The sequence below is a fragment of the Brachyistius frenatus genome, unplaced genomic scaffold, assembly GCF_029030835.1.
Source record: "Brachyistius frenatus isolate BFR_SWC_R1_liver_20210118 unplaced genomic scaffold, ASM2903083v1 Contig_21, whole genome shotgun sequence".
NCBI lineage: Eukaryota > Metazoa > Chordata > Actinopteri > Embiotocidae > Brachyistius > Brachyistius frenatus.
This window is the reverse complement of record NW_027210620.1, coordinates 5,611,714-5,624,707: the sequence shown is the minus strand read 5'-3', so window position 1 is coordinate 5,624,707 and position 12,994 is coordinate 5,611,714. Positions and strand designations below refer to the sequence as shown.

The following is a 12,994-nucleotide window of genomic DNA, read 5'->3' as shown; positions in this document are numbered from 1 at the left end:
GTTAAGTGCAATGACGTTGAAGTCAAGAGGGTTTTTTTCTAAATGTGGTTTCATGGGTGGTAAAAATTTGCCGTAAAAGGTGGTCGATGCATATATTTCTATATATATATGCAGTCTATGGGGATACCCCTATCTACCACCGTTGCTACATTATGCATACACTGTTTTAAATGATCAAATGTTTTTGTAAAACATGACGGTCCTACGTGGATATTTCATTTATGAAGTCCAGTCAATACGTGGCCAAATAACTTATATTAGGCTAATTTGTATTGTTTATATGAAAACTGAAGCACGAATATCATCAGAGCTGGTATGCAAAAATATGTTTCAAGACCTGGGTTATGTCTTTCTCTTCTTGTGTCGAGTCATTCAAAACAAAAATTTATGGGAGCCATAAAATTCCTCTGAGATACTTGAGCTCCAACTGTAGTTAGGGAAACGTTTCTGGCTAGTTTAAATTTGCATGCTGTGGTTGACAACTGTGAAGCAGAGTTTGATTGCTCCGCTTTGACTGCGAGCAATTCAATATTCTGTTGTTAAGAAACAGTGGATCGATTAACATCTAAATACTAACATCTGAAGAACTGGCCTTCTCATCACATCCCCCTGGGAAACAAATCTCCGCAATTATCCAATCATACCATAGAAACACACATGGACACCATTTAAAAAGCATATGCCATTTCCGATATATATTTATTGCATGCTAAAAGCACGATATTTTGTGTTGTGTGCAAGCATTCATGCACACAGACTCAAGACAATCAGCCTCGTGGCTCAGTGAGGTGGAGGCTGTTCACTGGTCCACGTTTTTGACCCGCAGCACCACGGGGACCGAGGTGCACGGGATCATTCCCAGATCTGTGATGACTAGGTCCACAAAATCAGGCGGCGTCACGTCATACACCAAGTTAAGCAGGCCAAGAGAGGGCACCTGCTGCCAGTCCTCCAGCTGGGTCTTACCTTTACGGGTCACGATGAGGTCGTCTGGGTCATCTGGAAAGGAAAGCTGGAGGTAAAATGGCGGCTCTGACAGCTCTGTATATAAATGGAGGTAACACGGAGTAGCAGCAGAATTTGAACTGGAGGGATCCAAAATTGCTTTCAAGAAACATTTAGCGATTGTAGCAACCTAACAAATCTTATACGCCACAGTTCTTTCCTTACCGAGTTCATTGGATACGAAGGAATCTGTCTGCACCCTCTCACAGAACTTGTAGGTCTCACAACACACCAGCACAGGCACATTAAAGGCTTTGGCCACCAGAGCTATCTGCGACGTCCCCACTCGAGACATGACGTAGCCGTTGGCCAGCAGAGCATGAGCACCGAGGAACACCTTGGAGACCTGGAAGAGAACGAAGAGAACTGCTCGACAAATCGTTCTAATGTGACGCCTTTATCGATCCACTTTGGCTTCATGGCTACCTCTGGAAGGATGTAGGAGACGGCCGAGATTAGAACGTAGGTGCAGCTGATGCCTTTCTGGACCAGGCGCCTCAGGGCCTCCCTGCCCTCCAGCCGAGGCCTGCTGTCCACCACGATGACGCGGAACTTCCTGCTTTTCTCGAAGGCCTCGCACAGGATGTGGTTGACGAGTGACGAGCTGACAGAGAAGACGGAAGGAGAGATTAAAATTAGACGGGAGAAATGTTGAAAGGAAATGTGGAAGGAAGGACAAAGTTTGAGGCAAGACAAAAAATAGGGAAGAGAAAGTGGTTCTACGTGTCTGGATACGTGAGTGTTCCCTTTATTTACAAAAAAAAAAAAAATGCAATATAATGACCAAACTCAGATTTAAGAGTTGAAACTAAGCACAGTTACAAGAAACATGATTTTTAGTGTGTACATTGGCTTACCATCCATAAACTAGGATGACGTCCCCATCACTGATCTTTTCTATGGAGGACTTGGCGATAGCTTTAGCAGCAAGAATGATCTTCTCATTAATGTAGCAATCGATGCAGAGCTGCAGTTTGCTCTTTGCCTAAACAGAGACCATGGAGTGAAAAGGTTGGGAACTTAAAGAGTAAAAATGAAGTGTATTGTGTCAACAAGTCTTAAATGAGTCAAGTGTCTTGATTATGGTAATGTGGTGTGTGAAACTAACCTCTTCCTCTTTGCATTGACTAGAAATATTGGAGATCTCTTTCTTGATGTATTTGATTGCGTTACCCATGCTGGCTGACAGAGGGCGACACTGATTCAGAAAACTGAAAGAAAAACAAGGCAGGAGGAATTATAAGTGTTAAAACTGTTAAAACAAAAACTGAATTGAATTATTCAATTTGTGAAGTGATAAATGATGAGAAGAGTTAGAGGTGTAACTTATTATTATTATTATTATTATCTTCTTAGGATCCAATAAGGCTAAAACATATATTGATGATATAAGACTTACATTTTGTATTTTATTTTACCTGATATAAGGTTTCAGCTTGTTGACCAAGTCTCTAGATAGCTCCTCATTTGGAGGTGTTGTATAGTCCCTTATTACCTGAGGTGAAACAAAACACATAGATTTTAGCTTTAAATCTGTCCACAATAAAAAAAAAATTAAAAAAAAAAAAGCAGATGCCAACTTCACATTATTTTTAGGGTTTTGATGCAGCCCATCTTCGCCTTTGACCCACACATTAAGAATAGGTAACGGCTATGGCTATATTTTCTTAATGGGGTTGTCTTGATATTATTTCATGATTTTGACCCCCCCACCCCCCAAAAAAAGCTCATTTACTTGTGATAACGGGGTTAATTTACCTCATTATCACAAGATTACGACAGCCTTTTTCATTTTACGCAAATTTTATAGTGATATGTGAAAGCTAAAGTTTTTTTTACTAGTTCACTACTTGTTTACAAACAGCGTGAACCAAATCTCTTTTTCTTCCCGAGTCGACGTAAATACTGGCGATAGGACGGTGGGACTGTAAAGGACTCAGAATGAACGGTACCTGTTTGAAAGCATGCAGCAGGGCAACAGAGCGAGCGTTGGACCCGGCCACGATGCCCTGTGAATACTGGAGACCCAGTCGAACTATAGCAGGATGAATCACCGTGGAAGGAATGCTGCAAACACAGTCAATCACAATCAATGAGATTTATGGTCATTTTAACAGATGAATATGAATTATTGGCCTTGCATGGATCAAAGTCCTCTAAAGCACACCATCAGCCTGTTGTGCTGTCTGGTCTTAGGTCAGCTTACCTGACTTGCTGTGTTAGAGGCGCTTTGCGACTGTACTGGTGGAGATGAGAAAACAGGCTGACTTTGTAGCCGTAGTCTGAGCGGAGAGGGATCTGAAATCAAACACACAACACGATGTTCAGAGTCATTTTGTTTACTCTGCAACGCACTTTGACAAGAGAGCGGCGTGGATCACAACCAAAGACCTGCACAGCAAACAGCTCGGCGTCGTAGGCGAACGAAACGCGTAGAGTGAAATGAAGACATCGTACCGACCTACCACCTCCGGCTTAATGGAACAGTAACTTCACATCCGTTTCATTGACTTTGTAACGACAAAGTGGTTGATTGTGTTGGATTACAAACATTATCGTGGGTTAGCAAACCAAACGGAAATAAGAAAAACGTTAAAGGGACACTTTTTGTAAAGCCTGACCTCGATGGTTTTTACCTTTTTAGCAGCATCGTGCTCTGGTGTCTGAAAGAAATGTTCGGTCACATGCAGTTATTACTAATGGCGACGATTTCTCCAGAGTTACTGGGTAAATCACAGAAATTATGCAAAGAAAATAGCAATGAATAGCAAGTCAAATTTGTTAATACAGGATTGTGACTTTTGTTTTGTTAGAAATAATCCAGTTGTAAGTAATAAAAATGTTCCCGTTACAAACCTGACACCTGTAGGAGACCTCATACTTCGGACTTGCATTGCATGTTAAACATACATCACATATGTCTTTCTGCTGAGTACATTTACAATAGTGCCTTTTCCTGAGGCTCAGGTGCAGTGGTAACGGTGGGCAGTTAGTGGACTAAAAACGATGCATTTTCATGCAATTTTGGAGCGTTATCATGAGAATATCTATTTAAAAATGATCAAATTAATACAAATTTGATTGGTAAAGCAAAGTTTACAGTGAAACTACAGTGGCTCAGGTGCTGTGAAAAAAAAGGCTGGGCGCTACACTTGAGAGATATAATGGTTGGGAAAACCCTGCTGCATGTTAGATAAATTCAAATAATATCGTTACTTGCTATTAGAGCATCTAAGATCAGGCTACTTCTAATTAAAAAAAAAAAAGTCAAGCCCATTTCTCAGTTAACAAATGCTCTTACAATTCTAGTTGAAAAAAATGTCCCCTTGGGGATTAATAAAGTAACTACCTACCAACCTAGTTTATATTAAGTTTATGATGTCAAGCCATGTTGAGTCAGACAAAGCATGCTTTTAGTAAAACGGTTCTTTAGTAGTGACACAAAACGTTTCCCACCTGTTGTCTTTCCAGCTTCTTGGCCAGTTTCTTTAAAACGTCTGGGTTGTCCACTTGAATATGTTCAGGAAGCCTCTTCACCACTGAAAATACAAAGTGTGTCACCATCTCCACAACACCCTGATGAGCCTAAAACATTAGGACCACCTCTGCCTGATATACTGTTTGAGGCACGGACCATGCAAAACCTCTGGAGATGTCCTGCGGTATCTGATACCAAGACGTTGCCGCCTTTCAATTTCCGAGATCCTCCAACAAAGTGGTCTCTCGATGACAATTTGGCCAAAGTCCAAAGTCCTCAGGTCTCTGCTCATTTCTGAGATTGTTCACTTCACATCGTATATATATATATATATATCCCAGCGCTTGACATGTGGTATTGTAACTACTGTTAGAAAATAATCATCGGTGATTGGTTGTAATGTTTAGGCTCATCTGTGTACGTAGCATGTTATCTCAGATTGTCAGAACGATGACTGTTAACCTGGCGAGTATATCCGTACCTGGCTGCAGATCGCTGGGCGGTGCTTTAGATTTGACTGTGACGGGCTGCTGTGCAGCGTCTCCCTTCTTGCCATGTTTGGACGCCCTGTCAGCCTCTTGCCGAGCTCTCCTCTCAGCTTTCAGCTCCGCCTTACTCTTAGCGGGTTTGTCTGCCGGGGAAGGAGCCTCTGGGGCAGGCACGGGAACTGGCGCAGGAGCAGGCACTTTTGAGGGAGCTGGAAAAACACCCAGCGGACATAGACATAAAAAAAAAGAAAAAAAGATGGATCACAGTGAGAACAAACATTTCTTCACATCTTCACGTGCATGTAACGACAACAACCCTTCGGCGCCGTCCAAACAATACGCACCTTTCGGTGTTGTGGATTGCGTTGGAGTCTGGGATGCTGCAGCAGTTGAAACGGCCGGCTTCTTTTCTTTCTCACTTTCTTGTGAAGCCTTGTCATCTTTTTTCTCTTTGTTTTTCTTTTGCTGTTTCTTCTCTTTCCTCAGCCGTTGCTTCTCCTCTTTGGTCAGCTCTTTGCCTTCATTCTGTTAAAGAGACCGTGTCAGGAAGGGTAGTCCAAAAAAAACACACACACACACACACACACACACACACACACACACACACACACACACACACACACACACACACACACGCACGCATTGCAGCAGATATTTAACCGTATACCGGTATGAGACGGTCACAAAATTCAAAGAAAACCAAACTCTAACCTTCACACGTTGAATATCTTCTTTCCTTTCAGGTCCATCTGGAAGACAAGCAATTCATTATTCATTAAAACATGTGGATGTGCCAACATTTCAATCATGATGTTTCAGCGGCATCGTGCTAACAGGGCTGGTCCGCCGGCATCTATTCGCAGCACAGTACCGGCTGATAACACACATCTTATTACATTATTCTCCTAATTTTACAAACTACTGGAAAAGATGATGCAATAACGTCGCGATGTCTGCCGTTAACCGGCACTGTCTTTATCGCAGCGGTGCCGCTGGCTGACTTGCGATGCTAACGTTAGCAGTATTAGCATCGGGAAATTAACTCCGCCTGCGAGTCAAAACTGAAGACCCCAAAAGAAAAACTACAAGCACCGGATGTTTCTTTGTTACAACCGCCGCAGAGAAATAAAAAAAATACCTGGAAAGTGTCATAAAGTCCAGCTGTTACACACTCTCAAACTCACCTGTCACTCCACTGTCAGCCATGTTTACGATGCTGCTCCACTTCCTCTGCTGCGGAAACTACAGCCGTTAAAAACGTAGAGCGCCCCCTAATGGAAAGACGGTAGACAGTAGAAAATGCACCCTGACGATTTTCCAGTTCATCAGTGGTGGAAAGTATCCAAGTTAATTTAGTCATGTAATATTATTCTTAATATAAATTTGAGTATTTCCATTTGATGCTACTTTATACTTTTACTCCACTATTTTTCAGCGGGCGAAAGATTGTACTTTTTACTCAATTATATTTATTGGGCAGCTTTAGTCACTAGTTACTTGTAAGATTACAGTTTTTCATACCCCTCCTGCCCTGTGGAAACATGCATTTTCAAATTTGGTGATTATCTATTTGAACCTTTCTGATATATTGAAGGATAACGTTCATCTCTGGGTTGAGAAAATTCTCCTTCTTCTTGAGGTAGATTTTCAGAAAGGTAAAACAGTATTGTGTGTTTGAGCTTGTTGACTTTTTACAGATATTTTTACAGGGGACTATAAATATGATGATCTTGTGCAATATGATGCATTTCTGTGTACTAAACTAAAACAAATTAGCTCAACCTTATATTACCACAGTCAAATGTGCATTCATGCAGCAGTAATATTAATGCATAAATATATAATAGTACAACACTGCAGAGAGCATTTCCTGCATAGTTTATACTTTTATTATTATACTCATCTATACATCTCATACAGTGTTAATTATATTTATTTGCAGGTCTTGCATTTTTATTCTTGTCTATATAGTCTCTCTGCTCATTCTACTTTGTCATGTGTAAAATCTCCTACACATCTTACTGTGTATTGGTGTCATATCTGATAAATATAAGCAGTGAGTGACAACATTTTGTATAAAGGTTATCATATTTACTAATTTGATCATTATCATTTTATAACAAGCATATTTTCTCAGCTATCTCCCTTCAAACCCTGACACACCCCTGATGTGAAGTATATTTTAACGACAAGCGCTCCTTCAGTCTGCTCAAGACTTGGATTTTGTTCATTTCTATGTTGTGATGTTATGGATAAATTTTTAACATGCTGATGTTAATTATCCATAGCTAGTGCAGTTTTAAGTCTTTGTATTGCATCTTTAACAGCCTACCATTTGTGAAGTGCAACATGAAAGGGTAGCATGGCTTACGGGGTTCAAATTTACATCTACATTTTTTAGAATTAGCTGTTTTGACTGAGAGCGAAAAATTCAGTGTCTTTGTAACGAACCCTTTCCTAAGGACACAAGTGGGTGATGAAAGTGGGTGTGCAATACTGAAAGCTGAAACATCCGGGGATCTCTGTGTACTTGTCATTTATTTGGATCCCCATGATATTTTCACAGTTACCAGAGAGTTTCCTGCATCAGAGTGTTTTGCTGGCCTTGTGAGTATCTTGTTACATATCATTCAGCACAACTAAAAACATAATCACTTAATGAAATCTGAGTATTGTTTACATTATCATCGCTATCCATGGTACTGAATTCTCTGGACTGGACCCAGTGTGTACTGTCAGACTCTGGATAACATCATTTAATGACGTCGGGCAACAACTGCACTGCTTTTCTGAGTACATTATTGACTACATTATAATTCACTGTACATTCTAAATTACCAATAACTGAAAAACAAATGACAAAAAGTACTTGTATTACCACATTATTTGTGAATGCAAAGGTGGATAGTCAAGGTGTACGGTGTACAGTAAGGTCGGAAGCATATCTGTAGCTATAACTTCAGACATTTGGGTTGTATTTTTAATAGTACAATGCGAATGAACATCATCTTTCACTCTTTTCTTTTTGTAATACGAAAATTAGGCACGTTGCATGTATTTTATGTGTGATCAGAAACAAGAAAAAAAAATCACTCATTAAAAAAATGGACAGAAGCAAATCAGAAGAATGTAAATTGAACAATGTACATTGTCAGGAATCTTTTATTTGCTTTTTAAACACACATTGCCACACTGGAAACAACCAATACGAAACTACTACAGGAAAGTAAAAAAAAAAATCTATAATCGATAGTGTATAGTCTCTCTGTCACCAGACTACCTCCTCCTGAGTAAGCAGCATTCCACCACAACGCCACTGTGTCTTTGATTCCACGCTGACTCAATTCACGACGCGGTAGCTGGTTGAAGGGGACCAAACCTCACAGAAACACCTGACTTGGTTCCGTTTGACCAGCCACAGCAAGGCGTGTTGCTTCAGCTGCAAAGAGGCAGAGCCAGAGAGAGGGAAGAGAGCAAGGAGCGGGCATGCAGTGAGGAAGACCGGAGGGAAGGTTACAGGGGTAAAGGGAAGTAGAGAATGGAGAGGGGGAATGAGAGAGAAGAAAGAGAAAGGTGGAGATCATCTGGAGTCCTCTTCAGTCTTACCTGATGAAACACACAGAGAGAAAGAGAATATTATCAACGAGTCAAACTTGGTTACAACATAGAAAGAAGTGGCACCGTGTTGTCAAGCAGATAGTTCCTATTTCGAGGTTTGGGAAGCCTGACAGCTGGTGACATTTCCCCATTTCCTTCCAGACCCAGCCTACAGGAGTGAACTTTCACCCTCGGTGACAGCTCCACATCTCTGGCCTCCCTCCCCTCTTCCTTTTCTGAGAGTTCTGCGGTTGCTATAATGGGTGACAGCTGTGGTCTGTCAATCCTCCTTGACTATCAGCAGTTGGGGCAGGGCAGGAATTTTTGCAAGAAGTCCCTGAGACCCGATCAGTCGCCCGAGAGTAATGCTAACTGTACACGTGTCTGAGTGAGCTGAAGGAGAGGGAATAGGCCTTTCACCTGTTGTCCTGCCACACACACACACACACACACACACACACACACACACACACACACACACACACACACACACACACACACACACACACACACACACACACACACACACACACACACACACACACACACATGCTTATGAATCCTGACATCCGCCTCCTGTCTCATAAAACAGACAAAGGCACACTCAGGCAATGTTGTTGAATGAAGCCTCACCTTTGAGAGCAGAAATGAATACACGTTAAATAAAAACAGTGTTGTGTCTTCTCCCCAGTGTGGTTGAAGCTGAAGTCCCCTTGAAACCACACACTTCCTTACATTCCATAAGTGGTGTATTAATATGGGGATATAAGGAAGCATGTCCTCACAAGGGGTAACAACTGGATGCACTGCTCCTCGGACACAAAGCACCCTTTCACAGTCGCACACGAAGAGAAGCGGGAACAACCGGCTTAACAATGGTTAACTGTGACAGAGTGAGCGGAGAGGAATGGGGCCACAGAAACACATGTTGGCGGCTTCGATCATCTGCGCCACCAAAAATGTGGAGATGTAGAACTTTTGTTTGACAGAAGAAATAAAAATTGTTTGGCTTGTTTTCTGAATGTTGTCTTCCTGTAGGACTTTTCAATAAGTGAAAATAAGTAAATTTTTTAATTAAGATTCTGCTCAATTCAAGTCCATTCAGCTTTTTGATGCCAATGTGATGATGCTGAACTGTGTTTAAATAACTCTGGAGGGTGAGGCGAATACTGACTTCCAGCAGACAAAGGTCACAGCCTGATGTATTTCCTAAACATCATGCCAAGTCAGACTAAAATGCACCTTAAAAAAACTGTTTTTAAAACACAATTGATACAAAGGGTACATAGTTGTTGTTTTTTTTTTTAAAAGAGAGCTTGAATAGATTTTAAATATGTTTTACTCACCTTCATTGAACTCTGTTGTGCCTCCTCTTGTATTCTTCTTGTGGTTGAGATGGAGGCCACAGTCCGCCTCTCCTTCACAATCACTCTTTTTCTAGTCATGATTTCCTTGATAAATCTAACCCCTGCTACGACAACTAGCTCCCTACCAAATGGCCGGTTAGAAAGACTAGCCCACCTACTCTGATTAGACTGTGATGGCTCCTCTGAGAGACACATGCCAAGACACCAAATTTTCCTGATTTCTTTCCTGTATCACACCTCAGCTTCCCCTCACCTGGCAGTGGTGTCGGGCTCTGCCACGTTGTGTTGTGTCTTGAATATAACTGAGGCAAAACAAAACATCTAACAAGTGGTCTGACACCTGATGTGCTGCCAATTGAGAAAACTGAAGTAAAAGGAAACTAAAGGATTCAAACCTGCTGGTGAATTTAGAAAATTTGGGGTTGACTGAATATGGCAGATTTAAACGAAAATCTAGGACCAAAATCACTTTAGACTATTACAAAATAGATAGAAGTCAGACCAGCCTCACTCCTTGTCCCTGAAACTGTCCTTTTCCCTTTTTGCCACCCATTAAAGCTCATCTCAAACTAACCCTCCACTCCATAAGTTTCACCCTCTTCTCTCTTCCCCTCAGCCCTCTCCTGCGGTCAACCATCCTCCTCTGTATCTGCCCGGTGGATTGTGCCCACAACAGGCCTTGTAGATCAGCCTTTTCTATCCCGCCAGGAGCGCCCCCCTCCAATGCGGCCTCCCACCTGTTGGTGTCCTTTAGAAGCCCGGGCCTCTCCTGCGCCTCCTGTCCGGCCCAATCAGGGCCTTGACAGGGGGGAGCCAGCCTGTGAAATCACACCTCTCAGCTGTTCACACTGGACTCGAGACACCCTACACCCCTGCCTCTGTTCAGCCCCCCACCCCACCCTGCCTCTATTTTACACTGAATGTCAATGGCTCCTTTTTGGAGAGAAAGAGAGAGATACAGAGAAACAAGGAAGCAACTGCGAGATGGGCGTGTTTTACTGGGTTTTTGGGGGTACAGTCAGTGCAGCAGTTACAGTCGGCCGTGAGTCACAGCTGAAGCCAAGGTTGAATTTCATCCCAGTTTGGTTTTCACTCTGGCTCCAATGTACAGGAAAAAGAAGAAGATGTGACATTCAGTGTTATCAAATGGCTTCACCATTTTCAATCCGTTTTATGTGATGACATGATGATTTAGATGAGCGGGGTGGCCACACAATCCGCTCCACAGTGGAAGCAAAGAGGGCAATGCTTTCAGAAATTGTAACGTAACCTTCTGTCCATGAAGCACGGCCAATGATATGTGAGGAGTGTGAATAAGTTATATGGGTGTTCTTGTGGCACCATAAAAACAAGCAATAAATTCTCCAGTGGCCACAAGGTGACCATCCTGCCACCATGGCACTTACAAAACAGTGGATTTAAAATAAGCTACTTTTGTGGGAGGGGAAAAAGAAAATTGGAAAATTACTAAAAAAGTAGCTACATTTGAGCCACTTAACCAGTTCGAATGTGACTTTTCTTTGTTGATTTGTTCTCAGTAATCAGACAGTTTTGATCGTATGACACTTCTGAAACATGTGTGTGACCATACAGTGATTACCAATACCGTGGAGGCAAACAGGCCGAGCTCAAGGGTTCATTTTCCTCTGCAGCAAGCACAAGCCGCTCCACTAAGGTCAACACCTGTGTTCTAAAATCAGCGCCAGGGATGGGTGTGATAGGAACCCGGGCCTCATTCACAGAAAGCTCGAGCTCAGAGAGGGGGGCTTATATTGAAACCCAACGCTCTCGCTATTTTCGAGGCACTCACCTTCCACAAATAGCAACCCCCCATTGCATCTTTGTAGCTCCCCTTTTTTCCTTTTTTCCTTTTTGCTCCACCACAGGATGTTGTCTAAATTCGACAGTTGTTCAATATTTCCCATGGCCCCAAGCCAAGGTGTATCACAAATGCAACATTTCCACTAATGTCAGCTATGCACCAAGGCCTTGCCAGTTATATCTGGGTGCTGGGAGTATCAGATGACTTTTGTTGTTGAGTGGATTCTGGGGGCCCTCACACCGGACACAATGGTAAAAGACACAAATCGTATTCGTGCTGTTCCTCAAAGCGGGACAGCTGATCATTGTCACATACTCACTCAGAGGCCCCGAGGATTTGCCAACAAACAGATCAGCTAAAGACTCTCTTCTAATCATCTGTCTCTCCTTCATCATATGTCATGAATCATGCAAAAGAGCACATCTTACTGTGATTGTCTTTTTTTTTTTTTATCTGTCAACCCCTTTCCTGCTTTATATATTTGAGTTCCAATTATCAGGCTGGTGTTCACTGACAGATCTGAAGTAATCCCTCAACAAACCCATCAAATACATGAGTGTGATTCAGGATGAGATTTGAATTCATTCACAAATTCCCTGAGTCATTTTCAAGAACAATTAAAGCCAGAATTGGAGAGAGACTGCACAGGAGCGGCTGAGCTTCATGGTATCTACAAATTGGGCCAAGTGAGGTTATTTTTAACCAGTGTTCACATACCGGGGCCGCCGTTTGCTAATCACTTTGTTCCCCTCTGTCATAGCCGTCCATCCTGCTGCCAGCGTCCCACTGCTTCTGGGGAGGTCACAACACACTTCTCTTGGCAGGAGGAAATAATTTCCCTCGGGACAGCAGGTAGGAGTTAGACTGACTAAACCCAGAGCAGTTTCTTCAACGGCGGACAGCACGGAAATCTATCAGTATAAATAAACCGGCAGCTGACACCAGACCAGGTCCTGCACATTATAGGACAGGATAAGAAAAGCTCTCAGATTAACCCCTCTTGTCGCAGGAAACCCCCTGCAGGAGCTGGAGAGTTAACCTTACAAATCACTTTCGAATGCGACTCGAAATCAGAATGGGATTATGCTCACAGGAAAAAAAAACAAATATGATTAAGGAAAACTTAACATTATAAACAGAAACACTTCAATAAAAAACAAAAGTAAAGTGACAGTGAGCTGCTTAATCCAAACAAAGACAAGGCCGTACTGTGTTGCTGACTCATTACGTGGTCTGA

General features: G+C 42.3%; 1 protein-coding gene across 1 annotated transcript; it reads right to left on the bottom strand.

The window, feature by feature from the left end:
- Nucleotides 1–667: 667 nt before the first annotated feature.
- Nucleotides 668–6,208, bottom strand: eif2b4 (eukaryotic translation initiation factor 2B, subunit 4 delta). Its single transcript, XM_069696661.1, has 13 exons — nt 6,156–6,208; nt 5,683–5,720; nt 5,316–5,496; nt 4,965–5,180; nt 4,462–4,544; nt 3,212–3,303; nt 2,958–3,072; nt 2,424–2,500; nt 2,114–2,216; nt 1,863–1,990; nt 1,432–1,609; nt 1,171–1,351; nt 668–999 (listed from the first exon to the last, which is right to left on the bottom strand). The coding sequence occupies exons 1-13, from the start codon at nt 6,175–6,177 to the stop codon at nt 800–802; spliced, it is 1,614 nt and encodes a 537-aa protein (XP_069552762.1). The 5' UTR covers nt 6,178–6,208; the 3' UTR covers nt 668–799.
- Between the last annotated feature and the right edge of the window lie 6,786 nt (nt 6,209–12,994).

Coding starts and splice junctions, on each gene's coding strand:
- eif2b4 (XM_069696661.1), bottom strand. CDS start 6,177: ATGGCTGACAGTGGAGTGACAG. Junction 5,497..5,682: donor AAGATATTCAACGTGTGAAG/GTTAGAGTTTGG, acceptor TCTCTTTAACAG/AATGAAGGCAAAGAGCTGAC. Junction 1,352..1,431: donor TCTCCTACATCCTTCCAGAG/GTAGCCATGAAG, acceptor GTTCTCTTCCAG/GTCTCCAAGGTGTTCCTCGG.